This window comes from Papilio polytes, unplaced genomic scaffold (genome assembly GCF_000836215.1).
Source record: "Papilio polytes unplaced genomic scaffold, Ppol_1.0 DF824146.1, whole genome shotgun sequence".
In the NCBI taxonomy this organism is placed as follows: domain Eukaryota; kingdom Metazoa; phylum Arthropoda; class Insecta; order Lepidoptera; family Papilionidae; genus Papilio; species Papilio polytes.
In genome coordinates, this window is record NW_013525058.1 from 196,255 (window position 1) to 219,744 (window position 23,490).

The window sequence follows — 23,490 nt, forward strand, 5'->3', positions numbered from 1 at the left end:
TAGGATAGTCTGGAAAAACACATAGGATAATAAATTTTGTTTTTTTTTTTAATTGCATGCGGACGGAGTCGCGGGCGAAAGCTAGTTGTATATAACGTCTCACGAAAATATAAACATTTTAAGTAATAATTTCACCAAAAAAAGATGAAGCCTAATAAATAATATAACGGATGAACAAAAGTTCTATTTGAATATTTGTTGTCTTAGAAACGATTTTTAAATCAAACAAAGACTTTTTTAGCTGCAGTAAGACTGTGAATGTCAATAAATTCAATAAATCTATGTAAACTATTTTTTATTTTTATCTAGTACAAGGTTAAATTGCGTTCCCGAATCAGTCTCACTTATCGGTAAAGTAAAGGTAATAACTTAATTTTATCATTAAAAGTCGGTTAACTTATTTAAAAGTAGCGTTCAAGGCTCAATAGGTTCAGTCTGAAAAACACACATAAGCGAATTACAAAAGCGCCTAAGTAAATCTTGCAGTTGATTTGCACGACTGTATTTTTGCCGCGAATACTAGTTAGGAAATCAAATAAAATAATATATTCAATTCAAAATCGTGTATTTACAAAAAAATTGCATGCCTGTACAAACGTTAGGTCGTGGGTCGTTTGAGTCGCTTAACTATTAAAGCTTCTTACTTCTTGATGTAGGGGAAAGCACCGTAGCCGGACCAGTAGGGAGCGCCGGGAAGAACGGCCGCGGAGTAAGAGGTAGCAAGAGGGGACGACGCCACGTAGGTGGATGCAATCGGAGCAGCGAGGTACGGAGTAGCCCAGGCGGCGGACCTCTTCTTGATGAGATGAGCGGGAGCGATGTAGGAAGAGTACAGAGGGTTACCGTGATACAAACCGGAGGAGTAGGTCAATGCACCGGGGGCAATGTAGGAGCTGTAAGGAGTGATGTAACTGGCAGGAGCAAGGAGACCAGCGGACCTCTTCTTGATCAAATGAGCGTCGAGCACCGAAGCATAAGGAAGGTACGCGTTGGAGTTCAAGTAGTTGTAAGGAGACGCCCAGTTGCTGACGTAGGTCGTTGGTGTTACCACTGCGCTGGGAATGAATTGAGCCTCACGCTTCTTGATGAAGTGGGGGATATCATAGGGGTAGGAAGAGTAGTAGGGGGTGGTGACGACGCTGCTGGCGTGTTTCGTGACGGTGGTAGTCGCCGGGGCGATGTAAGACTCCGAGTAAGGAGTGTACAGGAACTGCGGGTCGGCGACCGCGGCAGCAAAGAGGGCGCACAACACAAACTTGAACATCTTAGAGGTTTTCAGGACGACTGATGCTGATACAACGATACGCGGATTATTTATACTAAATCGGATTTATCGTAGGACAAGATAAGGGGCGTTGTCGCTCAACGAGATACTAAGTGGACCAGGAAGCTGGTATTTACAGACCACAAGGTCATCTAGACCCGGGACAACTCGGAACATCAAACATCTGACAGATTAATCACAAAAAAGGACAAAAAACACGTAACGCCTTCACATTTAGATCGACACCGGTTATCGGTAAGGTAATAAACAATTGACTTTCAATTATAAATTTAATTAATTACAATATCAAGTTTAACTATTGGCAACATTCATAAGGGTGAAAAATGAACAAAAACAATGTGACAGGTGAAGTATTAAAATGGGCTTTTCTATCCCTTCCATATAAAAAGTGAAATCAGTAAAGCCTACAGATGCAACAAACGCAGAAGCAATACTATTGCCACGTAGAATCGTTACTAAGTGACTGTTTTAGCAACAGTTTAAGTACAGCAATTTAAATTTATAACATTTATTTAATAGTCTAATTATTTACTTGTGTCTAGGCACTCGATCTTAGTAGAGTATATTAATTACTTTTTTGGACTTCATTTTAGAAATTTTCCACATCTTGTTGACATTTTGTAAATGTTATACCAACAATGACTAATTACGTGATACTTGTATTAACATATACTTGTCTCTATCTTTTCAAAGAGGGTGAAAGGGATGTCATATACGATCAGGATTTTATATACGTAATTCGATCGCAGTGAACATAACGAGCTATTCGTATAAAAGGGAACTGTAGAAAATAATTCTCTTACTTTGATCTGAATTACTATCAAGTGCAGGATTAATCTTTGTCTCAAATAGGGTATGATTCCACTAGCCAAACTCGGTAAAGAAGTTTTCGGTCAGGATTCTTGGCAGTGGAAACTGACATTATGAATTATTGTCCAGTGTTCGATTTTATAAACTATAATGTAAAATTCGTATTAATTCTTTGTGTGTTACATTAATAATTAAAATCTTTACCAATGTGTACTTAAGTTATATAACTAAGTACTTTACTTTCGCAATAACTTCCATTCGATAATAAAAATTTATTGTTAATTGTTTACACAATCATATTTCAACACTAGCTATAAGATATTGAGTCCTTAGTTATTTATTATTAATCTCTTAAGTTTTTTTTTTATTTTGGGTAATGGTAAAATGTTCTTTTTGTGATTCCCCCCAGGTCGATTTAAAGATAGGCCATACACATATACATGTAGATATTTACAGAAAGCTGTCCCTACGCCATTTCCGTGAATCCTAGTAACCGCTTGCTCTTTTACCACCTTGTAAAATAAAAACGTTTGGTAATAAAACCACAATAAACATATATAGCACAAAGTAATAAACGAGCAAGACACCTAATGTTAGTTACCATATCTTTATAATTTAATAGACGATACATTAAGCGCCTATTCATTTAACAACTTTATTTTTGTTGTACGTTTTAATTGGTAATATACGTTCAGGAGATTTAAAAAAATAATATTAGAAAAAGCCATTTGACACTGAAAATTTAAACCAATATGCAACCCAATACATCTTCAGCTCGTAAACTTTGCCACCAAGGATTTGGAGTGTAGGCTCTTGGAGTGGAGTCAAGGGATAGGCCTAGTCAATCACGCTTTTGGTTTCTAGTCTTTACAGAGTTTTGAATATCCTTGCAGTTAGAGATTACTTCAAAATTATTGCCTTCTAAATAATTTGGATTCTAGATTCAATCAGCCGTTTTATCTATCTATCATATAAAACGCAGTCTGGAAGAACACGTAGGATATTTACTAAGTTTGATTGCGCGCGGACAAAGTAGCTGACAAAAGTTAGTAAATTAAAAATATTAGGCGCAGATTTATTATTCATCTGTGGTACAAATGGTATATCCGGGTCGACTACTGCTTGATATTAAAATTTAATTTATTACGTCCCAAACATAAAGGTGGTTTGATATTGCACGAGGTTGACTCATTAGGAAAGATGTGACCGGCAAAAAAACGATCGTCAGTTGTTGGCCTTACTCATAGCCGTGCTCTCGCCTGCACCGCGCGTTCTGTCAAATACGCGAATTTAGAAAGCTTTAAAAACATATAATACATATTATAAAGCCATTACATTACAATAAACAATTTCATAATCTCAAGTGAAACCTTTCACTAATTTCAGACGACCTTGCAATCGCGCCTTAGTAACACACTGGAGTGCATGCTATTCTAAAGTGGAACTTTCTATACGCCATATTGTCAGGGGTCAGTTCGTTAAAATGTTAAGACTTGCAGTGTTGTGTCTGTTCGCGGTAGCGACATCTAGTGAATTAAAAGACAGTGATATAAGTGGAGCAATATACAGAAAGGACAACCCGTTAAACTGGTACCCTAACACTCATCTAAAAAGATCAATTACAAAACATAGTGTAGAATCTATTCCACATTTAATTACCAGAAGGTCAATATCTTTCGATCCACCGAAGTCTTATGTTCCAGCGACACCATACGCGGCTTCATTCTACGCACCTCCAACACTTCGGTATTCATATTCTTCGCCGTTACTTCCTAAAGGACCTTTTGTATCCGCATATACTGCTCCAGCACATTATATAAACAAAAGACTATCTTATTTACCTCAACCAACGATGTTCTCTACTGTACCAAGTTCTTTGGTCCCATTTCCAATGCCTTTATATGTAATCAAGAAAAGAAATGTACCAGATTTTAAAGAATAAATTTGCAGCCTAAACTGCTTGTTTATGCTAAGTGTAAATAAATGAAGATAATGTCTTTATGACTTTTATTTCTAACCTATAACTAGAAACCGGTTTGATAATTTCGAATTAATATTGGGTATTTTCAGATGTAGTTAAGCGAGTTTGTCTATTCGAATGTGTAGACTAAAATATTATAAATCTTATCTACCTTTGCCCTTTAACATTCGTGACTTTAAAAGGGTGGTTTTTCAATTTTTTTTAATAAACACTTATTCGTATCCTAAACACTTCGATAGACAATTTCACGTAATCTTGCAAAAACGTATGTAACAATGCACTTTTAGCAATTTATACAGATTGTGTTCTCAATTTTTAAGCATTATTTCGCGTAAAGAAATTATTTTTAAACTAGCTGTTCCCATGCGACTTCATCTGCATAGAGTTATCCGCATAAAGTTATAAAAAAATATCAAACCATGGCAACCTTGCTTCCTTGATGTTGGCAACAACTTATGTGGGAAAGAGACACATTAGTGTTTTTATCAAAAATATTTACCCCTAAGTTTATTGGCGTGAAAATATATAGCCTAAAGCGTGACGTAAGTGTAGGGCTTTTTATTAGAAAAAAGAGTTGTTCGAAAATATGCTGTGACTGCTAATATCTTAGGCAACAAAGAAGTGTGTGTTTACGCTTTATTATAATAGTATAGAAGTATAGATGATAGACGCCTATTTACAATCAAAACGGCAATATGTGCTGAGCATTTTCAGTTAATACGTGACGTCATAAAACCATCGGCATTTCTTTGCACGAGTAATATTCTTTGTGTTCTCTAGAATTAAAACACTAAAAGATGAACCGGCTTTTAAACGTTTGACATTTAAAAATTGATTCACTAATTATCTTCAAAACAACTTTAGAGCAATATCGTCATACTAAAATGTCAGTTAACTTTAGTTGAAGTAGTTTGTATTTATTAAAAGTATTTAGTTAAATATTGTAAAACAAAAAATACAACAATTAAAAAGTTACACAATCACAATTATTTTAACTAGCTTTCGCACGCGACTCCGTCCGCGTAGAATTAAAAAAAACAAAAGTGAGTAGCCTATATGTTCTTCCATACTACTCTCTACATCTATGCCAAATTTCATCGAAATCTGTTCAAACGTTTAGGCAACAAACTAACAAACATCCATCCATCTAAACTTTCGCATTTATAATATTAGTTCCTACTAATAATTATGCCGTAACACACATAAAAAAAAAATAGAAAAAAATATATCGACGAATTGAGTACCTCCTTCTTTTGGGAAGTCGGTCAATAAAACTACTAAAGACTTCCTGTCTTTCAGCCTTACAAATAAACGCGGTATTAAGTTAACCTTAGGAATAAACTGAGTATAAGCAAATATTAGTACAATTTTTGATTATACTCAGTTTATGTTAAAAATTTTATAATAACTTTATAAATAAATCTTTATAAATCCTATTCCTAAGTTTAACTTTATACCGCGTTTATTTGTAAGGCTGTTCATCTTTAAAAAAATATCATCAAATTTTACAAAGAGTGTTTCTAGGTAATAAACAAAATACAGCCGAATTAAGAAACCTTATTCTAAGACTATTAAACAGATTGTTAAGTAATTGTTGAAAACGGATAAAGCCAAACTTTATTTTAAAATTCCCACAATGTATCAGGAAAACTAAAATAACCTCGTTTCGCGCGAAATTTATTCAGTCACCGACTCACAATAGAAATCTCAGAGCTTTATATTCCTTGACAAACTACTTTATAAGGTCAGAGATATCGAAGATAGAAAGATACAAAAACCTGTTTCTTTTTCAGTATGATATTTAAAAAAACGTATTAAATCTCACAAACATATATTTATGTAGGCCCTTTGAGAATTTGAAGGATTTTCCATGATTCCAGGACATGTGTCAAAGTATCAATTGCAAATGTCAAAATGACATAACATGATGACAAACCATGGCAACCTTGCTTACTTGATGTTGGCAGCAACTTATGGTCGTTTTCCCACATTAGGGTTTTTATTCAAAATATTTACCCCCTAAGCGTAGGCGTGAAAAAATATAGCCTACAGCGTGTGAGCTATGTTACTGCGCCGGCGGCCCAACTTTAGTCCCTTTTCCTTCCCATCCTTTTTCTTATAAGTAAAGAATGGCAAGGGAACGTGGATTTGATGGCGCAAGAGACGCATAGGTAGGGGAAATATCCTCCTTATGTGCGTCTCCTCCGTCGATTAAGGGTAGGCGACGCATCTGCAATTGCGGATGTCTATGGGCAACGATCGCTTCGCCAGTTTAACGTATCGTTTGCTACAGTACGATATAAAAAAACGACCAAGAGCACTTCTAAATACAGATAAAAAATTAAAGTTCACTTGTCTTTACTATCTCTTTTTAATAACACTTCGGTTGAATTATGTATTGATTTGATCGATCGTTTCTTATAATAGACTAGTTGTCGCCAGTGACTTCATCCGCTTTAAATAAAAAAAAACTTGTCTGATAAACAATATCAAAAGTGACACAACCAGTATTATACTTCCAATTCAAAAGACTCAAAGCGATCAAAAACGCCTGAATCAAATTCGTCTGCACATATCAATTACTAGAGAATAAACTATTTCAATTAATTACCTACTTAACAATTTGTAAAAAAAACTCATCATTAGTGGACAAAACAAGACGTCTACTGCGAAAATCGACTTTAGTATTGATGTTATTTACCATGATCTGTTATTGTACAACTCTACAATAGTAGAGAAATACCACACAATTTACAACTATTCCCATAGAAAAAAATTATGATGGCAAAGAAACGTACTGGCTTTGCATAAATTGCTATCAGATAATGCGCTACTTTGTGGTTCTCGAAGTTAGTTCAATGCACGGACGACCTTGATTGACATAAATACCAACTTCCTGAACCTACGCCTCCAGATCCGTACTAACTTTAATATAAATAAGCTTCGGAGTAAGGACGGACATCAGTCACTTCAACAATGTTCAAGTTCGTAGTATTGTCCGCTCTTGTGTGCGCCGCTGTGGCTGAGCCTGGCGTGTTCCTGGCGCCCAGCACCTACGCAGCAACACTCCAGGCACCCGTCACCAGCACCTACGTGCAGCACGCCAGCACCGTCTACCCCGCGGCCGTGCCCAGCCTCTACTCCGGCCTGGCCTACCCACACTTCATCAAGAAACGTGAGGCGCAGTTCTACAACGGCTATATTAACGGAGCCTACGTCGCGCCCACAGCTCTAGCTACCCCGTACGCGTCCACCCTCGTAGCGCCCGCCGGCCTCGCGGCGTACTCGCCTGCTGTGCTGCCCTACGCTGCGCCTGCGCACTTCATCAAGAAGCGTTCCGCCTCCCCCTCCCCCGCGTTGATCGCCTCCTCCACCTACGTCGCTCCCGCACCCATCGCCTCCACCTACATCACCTCGCCCCTCGCTGCCACTTACTCTGCACCCATCTACTCCAGTGCTGCATACTATCCTTACAATACCTACAACGCAGGATTCCCTTTCATCAAGAAGTAATTTGAATTATAGCACCTTAATACAAGTTTCCTTGGGAAAATCTGAACCACCATTCAAGTTTACATACAAACATGTGCAACATAAAAAAACTGTAATACACTAGCATAACTTTTTAAATCTGAAAATCATAGAATTCAACCGAGTGCCATAACAATTTTGTAGTAAATAAATGCATACCTGTAGATAAATATGTTTTTAAATTTAAAACTACCTACTATACTCCCATAATACAATTCTTAATCATAATAATATTATAAATGTGAAAGTTTAGATGGATGGATGAAGGTATGTTTATTAGAGTTTTAGCCTAAACGGCTGAACGGTTCTCGTTGAAATTTGGCATAGACATAAATAGTCTGGAAGATCACATAGGCTACTTGCTTTTGATCTTTTAGTATCACGCGAACGGAGTCGCAGGCGAAAGCTAGTTTATATAACAATCCTTAATATCAATCGCACATTGAGCTACATATGAAATTTTAACATGACTTGTTCTAACTTATGATTTTTAAAATAAAATATTTGAAACTAAAACCTTCTGACAATATTTTTATAAATATATTCCGCGCCGACCCTACGGGAATAGAATAAGGAGAAAGATGATGATATATTATGAACACATGTTTTCTGTAAACCGTAAACTCAACCCTAGGTTGGGCTTTGGCTCCCTATGATTGAGTTTATACATATTTTTATTTATTTATTAAGATAAACCAGCAGGACAAAATTATAACACATACATTTTTACACAATACAATAAGTAACATGCAGATAATTTGTCCTAATTATAGGTTTACACGACATACATAGAAAAATAACAACAGTAGACAGAATGCGTTTTTATCTATTTTTAATGAACCCAAAATATACTATTTTAATAACGATGTTACGTGGTAAGTTTTAGCCATACAAAAGTCGGGCGGGAAATGGAAGTGATTCCGCTTTTAGTCTGATGACTTTTCTTGGAAGATAAGTGAATTTTAGGGGGATGGAAGAAGTACGGGAAGGTGAAATATTCTCTTAGTTTACGTCTCCTACTCTGGTCCTTTTAAAGCAACAGCAACCTTTTTATTAGATACTAGTTTCACCCGCGACTCTGTCCGCGTGGAATGAAAAAAGAAACAAAAGTAAGTAGAAAATGTGTTCTGGACTATCCTCCACACCTATGCCAAATTTTATCGAGATCCGTTCAACCGTTTAGGCTACAAACTCTAACAAACATCCATCCATCTAAAATTTCGCATTAATAACATTAAGTTAGAAATTACATTGACAGGGACATATTTAAATTCAAGTTATTGCTTGGTAACATAAAGGCTGAAATATACTACGTTAAAAAAATCAAGAGTTTGTTTTGGTACGAAAGAGTAGATAGTTACGTCCAAGTTTATTGTGTAAATATTTAAATAATGGTTAGGGATATTAAATTAAAATAAAATGTATTTCAGGTGTTTCTTTATTCAATTACTGAAGACGAACTTCATGATCATTTACTGCATGTAGTATTAAACTGCAGTATTTTGATAGTTTGGATTTTTACTTCTTGATGAAAGGGAATCCTGCGTTGTAGGTATTGTAAGGATAGTATGCAGCACTGGAGTAGATGGGTGCAGAGTAAGTGGCAGCGAGGGGCGAGGTGATGTAGGTGGAGGCGATGGGTGCGGGGGCGACGTAGGTGGAGGAGGCAATCAACGCGGGGGAGGGGGAGGCGGAACGCTTCTTGATGAAGTGCGCAGGCGCAGCGTAGGGCAGCACAGCAGGCGAGTACGCCGCGAGGCCGGCGGGCGCTACGAGAGTGGATGCGTACGGGGTAGCTATGGCTGTGGGCGCGACGTAGGCTCCGTTAATGTAGCCGTTGTAGAACTGCGCCTCACGCTTCTTGATGAAGTGCGGGTAGGCCAGGCCGGAGTAGAGGCTGGGCACGGCCGCGGGGTAGACGGTGCTGGCGTGCTGCACGTAGGTGCTGGTGACGGGTGCCTGGAGTGTCGCAGCGTACGTGCTGGGCGCCAGGAACACGCCGGGCTCAGCCACAGCGGCGCACACAAGAGCGGACAATACTACAAACTTGAACATTGTTGAAGTGACTGATGCCGGTTAATCTTGCCTTAGCGTATTTATACGAAAGCTTCAATTGAGATAAATAATTGCGACTTAGTTCAACGATCGGCATACTCTGACTCAGGAAGCTTGATATTTATTTGAAGGTTATCAAGATGTCTACTAAAAACTGAACCTAATTTTTGTTCAGGCATTAACAGCTAATGTTGTACCCACAATGATTGCCCGACTCCCCAAAAGAAGGAGGTACTCAATTCGTCTGTATGTTTTTTATTATCTTGTAGATTCTAACATTAGTTATTTAAACAATCTTATCTTACTAATATTTAAATGCAAAAGTTTAGATGATATATGTTTGTTGGAAGTTATCTCCAGAACGGCGAATCTGGCACAGACGTAGAACATATCATAATCTGAAGGAATACAGAGGCTAGTTACTAAAACCCATTTTACGACGACGAAGTTGCAAATAAAGGGTACGTAAAAAATAAATAAACCCGTAATGGATTACCTGGAGGTAACAAAATAAGAATACAAATCAACCTTCAGTCTTTAGTTAAGTACTGGAAGTACCTTGAAAATGAAATAAAACAATTTCCAAGCTATTTCAGTCATGCTAGGATTTTAATCTACACCTTTTACAGATTGTGTCCACTTCCTAAACCGCTAATAATTAAAAACAATACTACATGTATTGTTTTTAATTATTTTTGGTGAATATTTCAGAGGACCTGGCATGAAAATTTCCAAGAATTCGTATCGAAGGCGATAAAATTGTCCGCGCTAGTACTCAAAACTTAAACGAAAATGGAATTGTTCCAAGTGCTAAATAGTATGGGTAAGGTCTAAAAAAAAAAATATATATTTAGATCAATCAATCACATTTGTCGTTTTTTTTCTTTAAAGTTTTACACGCAATCATATTTTTAATGCATGACTCACAAGTCGTCATGTCCCAGGCCTTTTCCCTATGAAGGGTTAGCAGAGTAACTACTTTTCCATCGTCTCATCAGCCGTCATATCTAAATTCATCCATAAATTGATATGTTTGTTTATTATTATTATTATTTTGTTTATTATTCGTCTATTAGCCTGAAATATTAAAACTTGAAACAACGAACAAAACCGGCTTCACTTTTACTATACACCACTCAAATGTGAAGGCGGTTCATTGTTCAATGTTCTGGATCGATACCAATTAAATTTTATTTAAATTTATTATTGCAAATAAAACAAAACTGTTGCTATGCTGAGACAGCTTGCTTGCGCCTGAGTCCTTGTTGCTGTTTGTTGGACTATAAACCAAAGATTAGTTTAGTATGTATGGCATTATTGCGTTTTTTTCCTGCATTTGTTTTAGTTCAAGAAATGACTTTCGAAACCATCAAAACAAACAATGCAACAAAATTATTAAATGCCAAACAGGTATCACTGCCTACCTCTTTGAATAACGAAGCGTTATATATGTTAAGTTTACCAAATAAGAAACTTTAAACTAATCTATTTACATACATACTCATATCGTAAATTTAAAATTTAACAAAGAGAAATAAGTTCCGATAGATAAGCTACATACAAAAGCTCTTCAATGACCTTGTAAATAAAGATCAAGCTTCCTGTCTTAATCTTTGTACGGACAACAAGCACCGCCTACGAAATTAAAAACATATAAATAGGTCGCTTTCATCTGTACAGGCATCAGTCACTTCAACAATGTTCAAGTTTGTAGTATTGTCCGCTCTTGTGTGCGCCGCTGTGGCTGAGCCCGGCGTGTTCCTGGCGCCCAGCACCTACGCGGCGACACTCCAGGCACCCGTCACCAGCACCTACGTGCAGCACGCCAGCACCGTCTATCCCGCGGCCGTGCCCAGCCTGTACTCCGGCCTGGCCTACCCGCACTTCATCAAAAAGCGTGAGGCGCAGTTCTACAACGGATACATTAACGGAGCCTACGTCGCGCCCACAGCCCTAGCTACCCCGTACGCGTCCACTCTCGTTGCGCCCGCCGGCCTTGCGGCGTACTCGCCTGCTGTGCTGCCCTACGCTGCGCCTGCACACTTCATCAAGAAGCGTTCCGCCTCCCCCTCCCCCGCGCTGATCGCCTCCTCCACCTACGTCGCTCCCGCACCCATCGCCTCCACATACATCACCTCCGCTCCCCTCGCTGCCACTTACTCTGCACCCTTCTACTCCAGTGCTGCCTACTATCCTTACACCTACAACGCTGGATTCCCATTCATCAAGAAGTAAGATGTTAACCTTCTGAAGAAGTCTCGGAGTGTAGTTTCTCACATCAATTGAAAACTCAAGATGATTTATCTTGATATTCATCAATTTAATTAAAAACTGTATGTGAGATGTTGTTTTTTTCTTTAATATCCTTATGCAGTATTGAATCTTAGAAGTTTTTAAACACCTCCCAGATGTAAATTTCTAGTAGTAAAAAAGTAACACACATCTGAATAAATTACTTACCTTTACGACCAACACTTAACTTAAAATAACTGGTTGATGATCTACTGATCTTTTGTCACAAACTAAATTAAACAATGAAAAAAATATTTAACATAGAGTAGTTAATATTAGTTCTTTCCTTGAATAGATATAATTATTATTTACTTTTCTCTATATTTATTTACATTGGAATTAGATAAGCTTGTTAATCGATTTTATTTTTATAATCAATGCTAATATTATAAAGAGGAAAGATTTGTGTTTTTTATGTATTGGAACTCAAAAACTACTGGCCCGATTTCAATTCTTACACCATTTTAAAGCTACATTATCAGTGAGTAACATAGGCTATGTTTTTTTATTTTTATTTTCACACCGAGTAATATAAAATAAGATAAATCAAGACTTAACTAAAAATACCTGAAAATAATTGAATGTTAATCTTTTGGTCTTCGTATTGATTGCACCTGTTCATTGATGTCAACAATCATTTCTGCTGACTTTTGAATGTTTTCGAACTGATATCCAATATGTATACCAATAAGCTGCATCTTCTTTAAATTCTCTTCACTATTTTCCATTATATGTTCTACTGCAGCCATATCACGTGCTGCTTTTGACAGCTGCAATAAAAAAAAATGAAAACGAAATTGGTTTCTAAGCTAATGCCATTCCGAGATCCCATTGCAGAGACATTCAGCATAAATAACAATAGACAGGACATTAACTAAATTAAAAATTGATAACTTTTTACTCCTACGTTCTAAATCGAGTTTTTAATGTCCACAGGTGAAGTTGACTTATTTTGAAAGTTCCCACTTAAGTTTATGCTAACGAAAATAATGTTTTTAAGGAAATATTTTGAGCATTCGCTGTACGGCTGATTTATTTGAATATCTTTGGTCCATCTATACAACACATCGAGTTTAACAAATGATAATGGATTTTAAATGCAATCTACCTCATTAGATTTAGATCCTCGTTGTATTTGTCTAGCGAGAGAAGAAATGTTGTTCATGTTAACTTGCACCCGTTCAGCCAATCTTTGCTTTGATTCGGCGAATAAGGAACGAGCACTGCTAGAGGATGCTGACGTCATTGTACCCTCTCTAGTCTTATAATAGCCTAAACCGGTATCTTAAAAAACAAGACTACTCGTATTATATTTACAACTGCCTTATATTTAAGTTTTCTCGATTATTTTGCTGATTTAATATTTCTCTAGTCAATGTCACTGTCATCTGTCAGTCCGTCAGCTGTTGTCATTCGTAGAGAGATGTTAGTTAGTGATGTTTGCGCGATATAAGTCATCGACATTTTAAATTGATTTCATCAGATGGAATCGTTTTTTATTTGACAAAACGAGAAAATTCTCATTTTAAATAAACTTTCTACAAATTCTTCCTTTTTCGCTATTGCTCATCTCACATCATGTTTCTCTCTATCAGTATATTTGAATTTATATTAAGATGTATAAAAAGAATTGTTTAGTGCTTTTACTTTTAGTTAAAAGCAATTTTTTATATTAAAACGCTATAAATCATCACTATCGTAACGATTACATTTTAATCTATGCACAGCATGTGCGAAATGCATTCGATTAATTTGTTTATCTGTATGTGAACCTGACTTTTTGCTCGTCACGGAACATTTTGTTGTAGGAAATTTCTGTAATTTTAATTCAATAATTAGCTTTAACTACGAAATGTTTCTTTTTAATCAATTTCTTTTTTATTTCTTGATTTTTCCTGATTTTTTCTTACTGTCTTGTGAAGTGTAGAAAATGACATTTCCTGTATTTACAAAAGCTTTGATACATTGAAATTTTCTTCGTATTTACGTATAATTCGGAACAAAACCTTGCTGCTTCGCGTGATGGATAAGGGCGTGACTTGTGAGCATCTTAATAAGTTGGTTGATGTACTTGGGAAGGAATTATGGCAATCAAGCGAGGTAAGCAGTAAGTTAAATTAGTGCCTAACCTCATCAACTAGTATAATTATCATTCATATATTAAGTTGTCATTATGCAATGTACTGGTCGGCGGGAATTGTAACATTTAATACAGGTTCTATTTTAAGACGAAAATATCACAAGAATACAATGGAAGTTGTAGGAAATTGATATACTTAGTTGCGTTTTTGTTTACATTTTATTGATCAGTTGTAGGCATCTTTGTTTTCTTACGATCACATACAATCAATCTTGATGGTTATTGTGTAAATTTTGTTAAGAATACCAAGTGTTTTCTTACATTACATACAAACTAAAACACAAAGGAAATTGACATTATTCAATTTCACCGTTTTTAAACATTAAGACAGAAAAATACCTCTTATTATCTTTTTTTATAAAAAAAAAAATAATACAAGATGATAGTCTTATATTAAAAATGATGATAAAATGTGTGCTTAAATGTAGTGTTGAATGTAAAAAAAAAACACATAATGAATATTTAATTTCATATAATGTTTTTTAACCACAATATCTTTTGCTCACAAATCCATTTGAACAGATTAAAAAATTGTATAAAATGCCTATTCCACATAGTGATAACATTGTTTTTTAATGGTGAAAGAATGTTTGAAATTGGACCAGTAGTTTTTTAAGTTATTTCAATCATAATTCATACTAACATTATAAATGCGAAAGTTTAGATGGATGTTTGTTATATTTTGTAGTCTAAATGGCTGAAATGATATTGATGAAATTTGGTATAAATGTAGAGGATAGTCTAAATGAATATATAGGCTATACTCACTTTTGTTTTTTTTTTAATTTAACATGTACGGAGTCGTGGTCGGAAGCTAGTACATACATAAATACCAAATCATTCTTCTATAATATTAGTATAGATATTCAAATGATTCAATATAATGATATTTACTATCCAAAATTTTCAAGTCATATGACAATCATTTAATCTTGATTCAATCAGCACTTGGTAACATAAAAATTATTATTCACTCAAAGGACTTTGTTCCTTTTTATTGTCTTATATTATCTGTGGTGCATTTTATTACCAAGTTCTCACACATTTACTCCTGACATACTACTATCTCTTTTTGATTAAAAATTAAGATTGTCTTTGATGGACCAATTTCTAATCCTCTCTTCGCTCTCTCTTCTACCATCCTTGTGACATCCTGATACAAAGGACAAACGAAATTCTACTATGTTTAATTTAGTTAAAGTCTATTTTGGTTTGTCATAGTATTTTATATGAGCTGCAAAAATGTAGCCTATAATATGCCTGTCTATGTCAACTACCCTTCAGTGAAAGTCCCGTCGAAATTAGAACAGCCATTTTGTAGATTACCCAGAACAAATGTGGCTTGTGGACATTCAGACAAATAGACAAAAAAGTTTAAAAGCAATTTATGTTATCAGCAATGCAAATACACCTTCCCGAAATCTAGATGTTTTTAAATATAACAAACAGACATTCCAATCTGACTAATATTATAAATTTGAAAGTTTAGATAGATGGATGGATGTTTGTTAGAGTTTGTAGCTTAAACTGCTGTACGGATCTCAATGAAATTTGGCATAGATGTTGAGTATTGTCTATAAGAACACATAGGCTACTTACTTTTGTTTTTGTTAATTTCAGCTAGTTTTATTATATATAGATAAAAAATATATGATACCATTTACTTAAAAAATTCATCTGGCCACACATATCTGTACTGTTGTATTATGTTAACCAATATAATATTTCCAGGAGTTAACATGTTTCGACTGTGGTGCCTGTGGACCCAATCTCTGGATCTGCCTGCAACCTGACTGCCATCACATCGGCTGCTCTGAAGTTAAAAATGACCATAGCACAATACATCAAAAGGTTAGTTTAATAGTATGTACTATTTTTAATGTAAGTACAGTCAGCTTTAAAAATATGCCTATACTAAAAAAACTTAAGAAACTTGAATACCCAGAGCGGGCGGAACACTTTTGACTAAATTATCAAACAACTATTGTACGATTGTTGATTGTTTTGCAGCAAATTCAACTGTTTAGTTGTACAACTAAAATTCTGGTAGTGTGTGCTTCATATATGCTCATAGGAATCAAAGTGAGACAAAACAGTTGTGTAATAGTTTAATCAAAGAGGTACAGGTGCTCCTATGATTTTAAAAATACCAATACATTTAGTGATTATTAACACATCCAAATTCTGAAGCATAAAGATGTTACACGCATAATATTGCTAATAAATGTGTATAAAAGATTTCGCAGATTTGTAATTTAATATGTTTTATGTAGCTGACTGTACCTACTAGTAAATGTTTATGTCTAGTAGTTTGAAGGTCAAACTTTAAAATGTAAAACTTGCCTTTTTAGCTTAATAAATGTAGATATGATTATAATATCTCTAAGAGCCCATCCCACCAAATTGTAAATTGTCTGATAACAATCCAACATGCAAAATATGTGATTGAAATATCGGATTTTGTTCCCTTATCTGACAGTGACGTTATTTTTGAGCTATTTGAGCCTCTAGCCAGTGGTGGGATAGGCCCTTAAAATATTGTTAAGAAAATTTTAAATATATAAGGATTATCGCAACTTACATTGCATCTAAAAAGCCTTTACCTTATTTACCTTAGATAAATGTTTAAAGAATTGATTACTATGAATATGTTTGCAAATATGAAACGAAGATGCAAGTAACAAAGTACATCTCACATGATATGCAATATTGACGTAAAAACAGAATAAAAACAGTTTAACATTGCAAAAACTTATGAGATCAGGATATTAAGTATAGAGTTATATTTTGTACCTATATTTTGGTATTTAATGTTTAAAATAACTTATATGTACAAAATTAAGCATTCTAAATAACAATATTGAAAACGAAAATTAGCTTGTTGATTGCTTTTGTAATCCTAAGATAGGTTACGTTAAAAAAAATGTAGCTGTTTCTGGCAACTTTGGCCGCGTGAATTTAAAAATATATCCTATGTTACTGTTTACTGTAACAGATAATGTTTTTGATGGTAACAGAATTTTTGAAATCGTACCAGTAGTTTTTGAGTTATTCCAATACAAAATTTTGACGGTGGAGGAGACACCTATGTGTCCTTCCTATGAAGGGGATATGCCCTCTGTATGTGCGTCTCCTCATCCTTCAATTAAGGGTAGGCAACGCATCTGCAATTGCGGATGTTTATGGGCTGCGGTCGCTTTCGATTTCGGTGCATTCAGGTGGTCGCTTGCTCGTTTGCCGCCTTATATTTTAAAAAAAAATCTCTCTTTATAATATTGGTATAGAATATAGAATAACAAATTTAGATAAGAAAATCTGATTTCCGAATGTTTCTTATGTTTGACCATAAATCAAACCGCAAACCCAAAACCCATAAGAGCTATAATTAACTATTATAATGTACAAACTTATAGCCGCTCGTCTAGCGAGCGTGTCTCAACATTCTGTTTTGTTCATCTCGTAAGAATTTGCAAGTCACTGTAAAGATTGGATGTAACATACATACATACATATTTTATTACTGTAACTAGAATTGCGTAAACAAATGTATGTAACAAAAGATGTCGCATTGTATATGCGACTGGTAATTATTCATTTCCGATGTAGGATATCGCGTTAAGAACTTTGAACCCTCATTGAATATTCTTACGTATAAAACGTTTAATGTCTAACCAGAAGTCGTAAGGTATTTACTTACTTTTAAATAAAAATATATCGGATTTAGAACTTCCTTTAAATTAAAAATCTTTGTGGTTACTCTATAGAAACAGATCAAAGGGTTTCTATGATTTTTTATGTTCAAATGTTAAACAAGGTGTATTACTGTCATCTTCTACAACTATCTGTTTTTGACCGACTTCCCAAAAGACGGAGGTACTCAATTCGTCTGTATGTTTTTTTTTTTAATATTTTCATGTGTGTTTGGGCATAACTCCGCCGCTACTGGACCGATTTTGATAATTCTTTTTTTATCCGAAAGGTATAGCTTGCAGGTGGGTGGGGATTTTTTGTACATGGGAAATTAAGCGCTAAAGAAAACATAAGAAATGACCTTAAGTACTGTAGGTATGCAAAAAATCCTAAAGTTATATTTCGTACTAGTAGGTTATTAAGAATTTAAAATATATGTTTTAAATATAAATATTTAATAAATCGTTTGCCAGCTTAAAAATACTTAACACATCACGAGCTCATCGCGCTATAATAAAATATAATCGTTAAATTACGTGCGAAAACTTTCCATAATACGAAATGCAATCAATAAAATTTTCATATTTTATTTAGTTAAATAGTTACTAGGTGGAAACAATCTACTCTGTTGTTTTCAAGGAGAATGTAAGGGAGAGATGTTTTAGTAGAAACCTTCACCATTATTCTGCAACGAATATTATATTTGTTACTATAAACTGCGTCTAAAACTATTTGAAACACGTGTACCTATCAATTTGCTATTCTAAATTCAACTACAACCCTTTGTTTTAAGGTTTGTAATCCTTTGATAACATGTAATTGAGTGAGGTTTCAGGTGTAGATATAATATCAATATCTTATCAACTGAACTGATTGTTTAAATAAATCTTCGACACAGTAACTAGATGACCGTGAAATGTTACATTGCTTTTTTATATATCATAAGGTGGTAAATAAGCAAGCGGCCACCTCAATCCGTCAAACTGGCGAAGCGATCGCTTCCCGTAGACATTTGTAATAGCGGATGCGTTGCCATCGACGGAGAAGGCGCACATTAAGAAGATATTTCCCCTTCCTATGCGTCTCCTGCAACGTCAAATCCACGTTCCCTTCCCATCCTTTTCTTTAAATAAAAGGGTTGAAAGGAAAAGGTACTAAAGTTGGGCCTCCGGCGTTAACATGTAGCATGACATGTTGAGTAAAAACGACTATACTCTCGTTGAGTTGACCTTGATTTTACTTAAGGGTCTAGTTTTAACTACTCGAAGCCTAACGCTTTCATTTAAATATTCTTTCTTGATAACATAATGCCGGAACTAGGTTTTATATAAGCTAAGGACCTGCATACATTAAATATCTTCAATTATCAACAAACGTACGAAACGATATTGTTATTTTATCTTTATAGAATAGAATGGCGGCCGAATACTTAACTTCAAACTATACGCTAATAGACGAAGTGTCTTTGATTCGTTTCAGTATTCGGTCATGAGATTGATAAAAGTATGTTTTTATATGTGTTTCTGCAGTGGAAACTCGCGTTTGATATCAAATTCATTTGTTTTCAGAACTATACTTCACATTGTGTGCATATGAACGTTTCCACTGAGAGGATATGGTGTTATTTGTGCGAAAAGGAGGTGCATATAAGAGCGGCTGTTGCCCATGCGGCGGTGAGTATTATCCGGACCATTTTACTTACATAGAGACAGCACATTATCTACTACTTCCATACATCTCGAATATCATATCTGAATTCACCCCCTATATCATCTTTCACCTAATCTTACTAATATTATAAATGCGAAAGTTTGGATGGATGTTTGTTAGAGCTTGTAGTCTAAAACTGTTCAACTTGTGAATTAACGCATATGTTATTTGCTTTTGTTTTATTTTTTTTTATATACTTTGTTCCGTCTTCCTCTACCTTTATAGTCATCAACAATCGATCTTATTTTATATAAGTTTCTATTTATATCGCAGATTAATTGTCAGTCCGCAACTATACAATTAATATGCTCACCGGATGCAATACCATGACCATTCAGAGGTCATATATCAAGTAGAAATCATTCTGCGTTTCTCCAGATGACTAATTCTCATCCTCCAAATAACTCGTATCATCCGTCGTCTCAGTCATATCTCCCTTTTTGGTCATATCACCTTTTGAGCTATCCATCCATCTGTTTCTAGGTCTACCTCTACCGGTGTACCTGCACACTCCTATTGTTCTCCTTATAACATGTACATACCATGCTAAACTTTTACTCCTTAATTTCTCTACCACAGGGACATCTTTAAGGGCCTGTCCCACCAAATTGTAAATTGTCTGATAACAATCCAACGTATATGTGATGGAAATATCGGATTTCATTTCTTATCTGACAATGACGTCATTTTTATGCTATCTGAGCCTCTATCAGTGGTGGGACCGGTCCTTAGACTTATAAATAAACTCTTCATATCTTCCGTATTTATCTGTTTAATAAACTTTACGTAACAAAGTACATTTGTTTACAATTACAATGAGTTGTTTTGTCTCGCTGTGTGGTCGAGAGCTGTATAGCATATCAAGTATAAGTACTTAGTTTTGTTACAAGAATAGCCACTTCAGTGTCAATTACGTGATGTATATGACAAGGAAATCGATCAGGGTTTTCTTAAATCTTTAACAGCGAAAGTTTTGATGCATAAATGTTTTATAGAGTTTGTAGCCTAGACTGCTTAACAGATCTCGGTAAAATTAAGTATATGCAGAAGTTTGAAAGAACACAGGCTATTTATTTTGTTTTTTTAATTACATGTTACTACTCAATAGTTTTCGATGAAATTCTGTGTTGATGTAGAGCATAGTCTGGAAAAACTCATAGGCTAGGCACACTTTTTTTTTTAATTTCACGCGAACGGAGTCGCGGGCGAAAGCTAGTAAATAAATAAATAAACAACGGATGGGATCAACACGAGAGGAATCCGGAAAAATCTTATTTGTAAAATCATCAATTTATTAGAGATATTTGCGTACTATTTCCAGATGTGTCCGGACTCGACGACGTTAGACAGTTCTATCGGCGCGAGGCTTGGCAGCTACGGCATCAGCGGAGATGATGACCTGGATCCTGATGATATGGACTATGATGATGATACCCAGTCTAGAGGTAAACCAACAGTATCTGAGGTTAGAACACAGACATATAAAGATTTATAGACATGAACAACATTTTTTGCACCGGTACTTTCTCTGAAAGGTTATATCTACTACTATATCAATTTAGTGCCACCTCATGCCCTTATATTGACAAGTAACATTTTACAAAATTATAATAAGCAGCATTTTTCGTTGTAAAATAAATTTTCATACGGTTTTGAGGATCTATTCAATAGATAGCGTCAGTGAGATCATGTGATTTTTTTTTCAAGTGTCAACTATGCCTCCTTTATATACTTTTTTATATCTGTGGGTTAGAAGCACTGCTATCGAAACACTGGCAAAAAATATTTAAAACTTCCATACTTAAAATGACAGTACAATATCTTGTGACACTGACTGAAAATCCATACCGGTACAAATATACTTCAAGTAATAACATCTACGTGATTATGTTTAGTAAAAAATTGTACTATTCTACAAACTATAGGTCAATGCTAAAGTTTTCTGACGAAATTCATATCTGATTGCATCATATTGATAAACGTCTTGTCTGTCGCTAAGTGGATTTTTATATTTCGATTTAAATAACTTATCTTACTAATGTAATTGCAAATCTCTCTGTAGTTACCCTTTTCTTGTAGAAAGAGTGCATTTTGACATTAACAAGCCAAATTGAACCCAATTTAATAAAACATAAGGTCGAATCCAATAGACGTAATTACTCAATATATAAAACCAATATAAATTGAGCCTTGTTCACTACAACATAAGGTGGAATCCAGCAGGTCTGGTGGGTCTGCAGAACATGGGCAACACGTGCTACATGAACGCGGCGCTGCAGGCGCTCAGCAACTCGCAGCCCTTCACCTCCTACTTCCTGGAGTGCGCGGCCGCCGTCGCCGTCTTAGCCGGCGATAAGAAACCGGGACTAAGCAGGTATGAGGGAAATACGACTTTATTACAAAGGTATTTGACTCAAATTTAACCGAACAACGAGCGAAAAAAAAATAGCTGCTAAAACTTAATAAATACCGCCTTTTACTGTACTAGTTGTTGCTCGCGACTTCGTCTGCGTAAGAAATAATAAAAATGTAGCCTATCTTACTCACTGATAATATAGCTTTTTAATGGTGAAATAATTTTAAATCGGTTCAATAGTCTTTGTGTTATTTCGATACATACAAAAATACAAATCTTTCTTCTTTATAATATTAGTATAGATACAGAAAAGCAATTATTTTAAGCTACATGTTTAATACGTGCATAATAATATCCTTCTCTAAGATCTTACATTTTTAGTTTACAATCTGACAAATGTCAGATTGTAGTGCACAGTTTTTTTAAGATAGTGTTACAAAAAAGTTCTAACTAAATGTTGGAATTTATGTAATTTTTTTTCAGAGCATACCAAAAATTAATCAAAGAAATGTGGAGTAAGAAAACTAGAGGCTATCTTGTACCTAATGGTATATTATATGGTATACGGAATGTAAGTATTCTACAGAAGTTCATGTTTTTTTTTATTTAACTCTCTGTCCATACATATGTACACAGGATTGTTAAGTTATCGTTCCGAATGTGTTATTTTCGTCAATCGTAAATTTCCCTCTTTCTTTCAATATACAAAAACCACTTTATTCTACGTAGTTATCAGTCTGTAGTAGAAACCATTTTTAACAAACTGTGACAACCCTAGGTCGTGTAAAATCATTTTTCTATATCCAGCTGAAAATAGAGCAAATTATGACGAGAATAGTATCAAAAGAACGACTTAGTATATGCGTCTCTTTCTATCAACGCCTAAACCGATTCCTTATGTAATGAAATATTGAAAGCAGAGTTTTAATACAGTTTCTTTTACTTCACCACACGACATTTCTTTGACATGATCATTTTATGTCACTACTAATATCAATATATATGTCTTTTTTTAAAGATTGTTAACTTTAACACCTCTCACTCTGTCTTAGGGTTGTCACAAATCTAATTCCAGGTATACCCGATGTTCCGCGGCTACCAGCAGCACGACACGCAGGAGTTCCTGCGCTGCTTCATGGATCAGTTGCACGAGGAACTCAAAGAACCGGTATGAACCAGTTTACTATAAGAGTGAAGACATTTAAATTATATATAGACCAGGCAGTGGACAAAAAATCACCAGTACTTTCTCTGAATGGTACAATATCAGTCAAAAAGTTCTATCCTTGTATTAACGTAATAAAACATTTTAATAATAATAAGCTTTTGTTGTAAAATAATGTAAATTTTTTCAAAAACAATTTAAATACAATTAGGTGAGAGTTAAGTGAAATTATGTGAAAAATGTTTCAAGTGAAATGTCAACTATGCCTGTTCTATATATTTTTGAATCTCTTTGGAATTAGACGTCGAATAACCGCGCGGTTTCGGGTGGTACATTACACGCACTTGTAAAAAATGTCATGCGAGAAAAAGACAATTAATAACAGCAAGACGCAAAATTGCCATAGCATCGGTTATTGTTAGCCAACGGCAAAAGCGTACGTTTCATTTGTGAATTTCTAATTTAGACATTTGCA

General features: G+C 35.1%; 6 protein-coding genes across 6 annotated transcripts in view; 4 read left to right on the forward strand and 2 right to left on the reverse strand.

Annotated features, from left to right (window-relative positions):
* Positions 1 to 2,463: 2,463 nt before the first annotated feature.
* On the forward strand, positions 2,464 to 4,092 carry LOC106111841. Its single transcript, XM_013293997.1, has one exon. The coding sequence runs from the start codon at positions 3,579 to 3,581 to the stop codon at positions 4,035 to 4,037; it is 459 nt and encodes a 152-aa protein (XP_013149451.1). The 5' UTR covers positions 2,464 to 3,578; the 3' UTR covers positions 4,038 to 4,092.
* Positions 4,093 to 7,027: 2,935 nt separating this feature from the next.
* On the forward strand, positions 7,028 to 7,777 carry LOC106111837. Its single transcript, XM_013293994.1, has one exon. The coding sequence runs from the start codon at positions 7,053 to 7,055 to the stop codon at positions 7,587 to 7,589; it is 537 nt and encodes a 178-aa protein (XP_013149448.1). The 5' UTR covers positions 7,028 to 7,052; the 3' UTR covers positions 7,590 to 7,777.
* Positions 7,778 to 9,029: 1,252 nt separating this feature from the next.
* On the reverse strand, positions 9,030 to 9,698 carry LOC106111838. The gene has a single exon (XM_013293995.1). The coding sequence runs from the start codon at positions 9,660 to 9,662 to the stop codon at positions 9,126 to 9,128; it is 537 nt and encodes a 178-aa protein (XP_013149449.1). The 5' UTR covers positions 9,663 to 9,698; the 3' UTR covers positions 9,030 to 9,125.
* A 1,632-nt stretch (positions 9,699 to 11,330) lies between these two features.
* On the forward strand, positions 11,331 to 12,005 carry LOC106111840 (vitelline membrane protein Vm26Ab-like). Its single transcript, XM_013293996.1, has one exon. The coding sequence runs from the start codon at positions 11,361 to 11,363 to the stop codon at positions 11,895 to 11,897; it is 537 nt and encodes a 178-aa protein (XP_013149450.1). The 5' UTR covers positions 11,331 to 11,360; the 3' UTR covers positions 11,898 to 12,005.
* Positions 12,006 to 12,461: 456 nt separating this feature from the next.
* LOC106111843 lies at positions 12,462 to 13,346 on the reverse strand. Its single transcript, XM_013294000.1, has 2 exons — positions 13,063 to 13,346; positions 12,462 to 12,724 (listed from the first exon to the last, which is right to left on the reverse strand). The coding sequence occupies exons 1-2, from the start codon at positions 13,198 to 13,200 to the stop codon at positions 12,539 to 12,541; spliced, it is 324 nt and encodes a 107-aa protein (XP_013149454.1). The 5' UTR covers positions 13,201 to 13,346; the 3' UTR covers positions 12,462 to 12,538.
* A 373-nt stretch (positions 13,347 to 13,719) lies between these two features.
* The window catches only part of LOC106111707 (ubiquitin carboxyl-terminal hydrolase 20), a 23,994-nt gene continuing 14,223 nt past the window's right edge, over positions 13,720 to 23,490 (forward strand). The window contains exons 1-7 of the mRNA XM_013293850.1: positions 13,720 to 14,054; positions 15,826 to 15,945; positions 19,353 to 19,457; positions 20,816 to 20,939; positions 21,718 to 21,868; positions 22,334 to 22,421; positions 22,926 to 23,018. Of these exons, the coding sequence (XP_013149304.1) occupies positions 13,977 to 14,054; positions 15,826 to 15,945; positions 19,353 to 19,457; positions 20,816 to 20,939; positions 21,718 to 21,868; positions 22,334 to 22,421; positions 22,926 to 23,018 (759 nt within the window). The 5' untranslated portion in view covers positions 13,720 to 13,976. The remainder of the gene's footprint in view (positions 14,055 to 15,825; positions 15,946 to 19,352; positions 19,458 to 20,815; positions 20,940 to 21,717; positions 21,869 to 22,333; positions 22,422 to 22,925; positions 23,019 to 23,490) is intronic.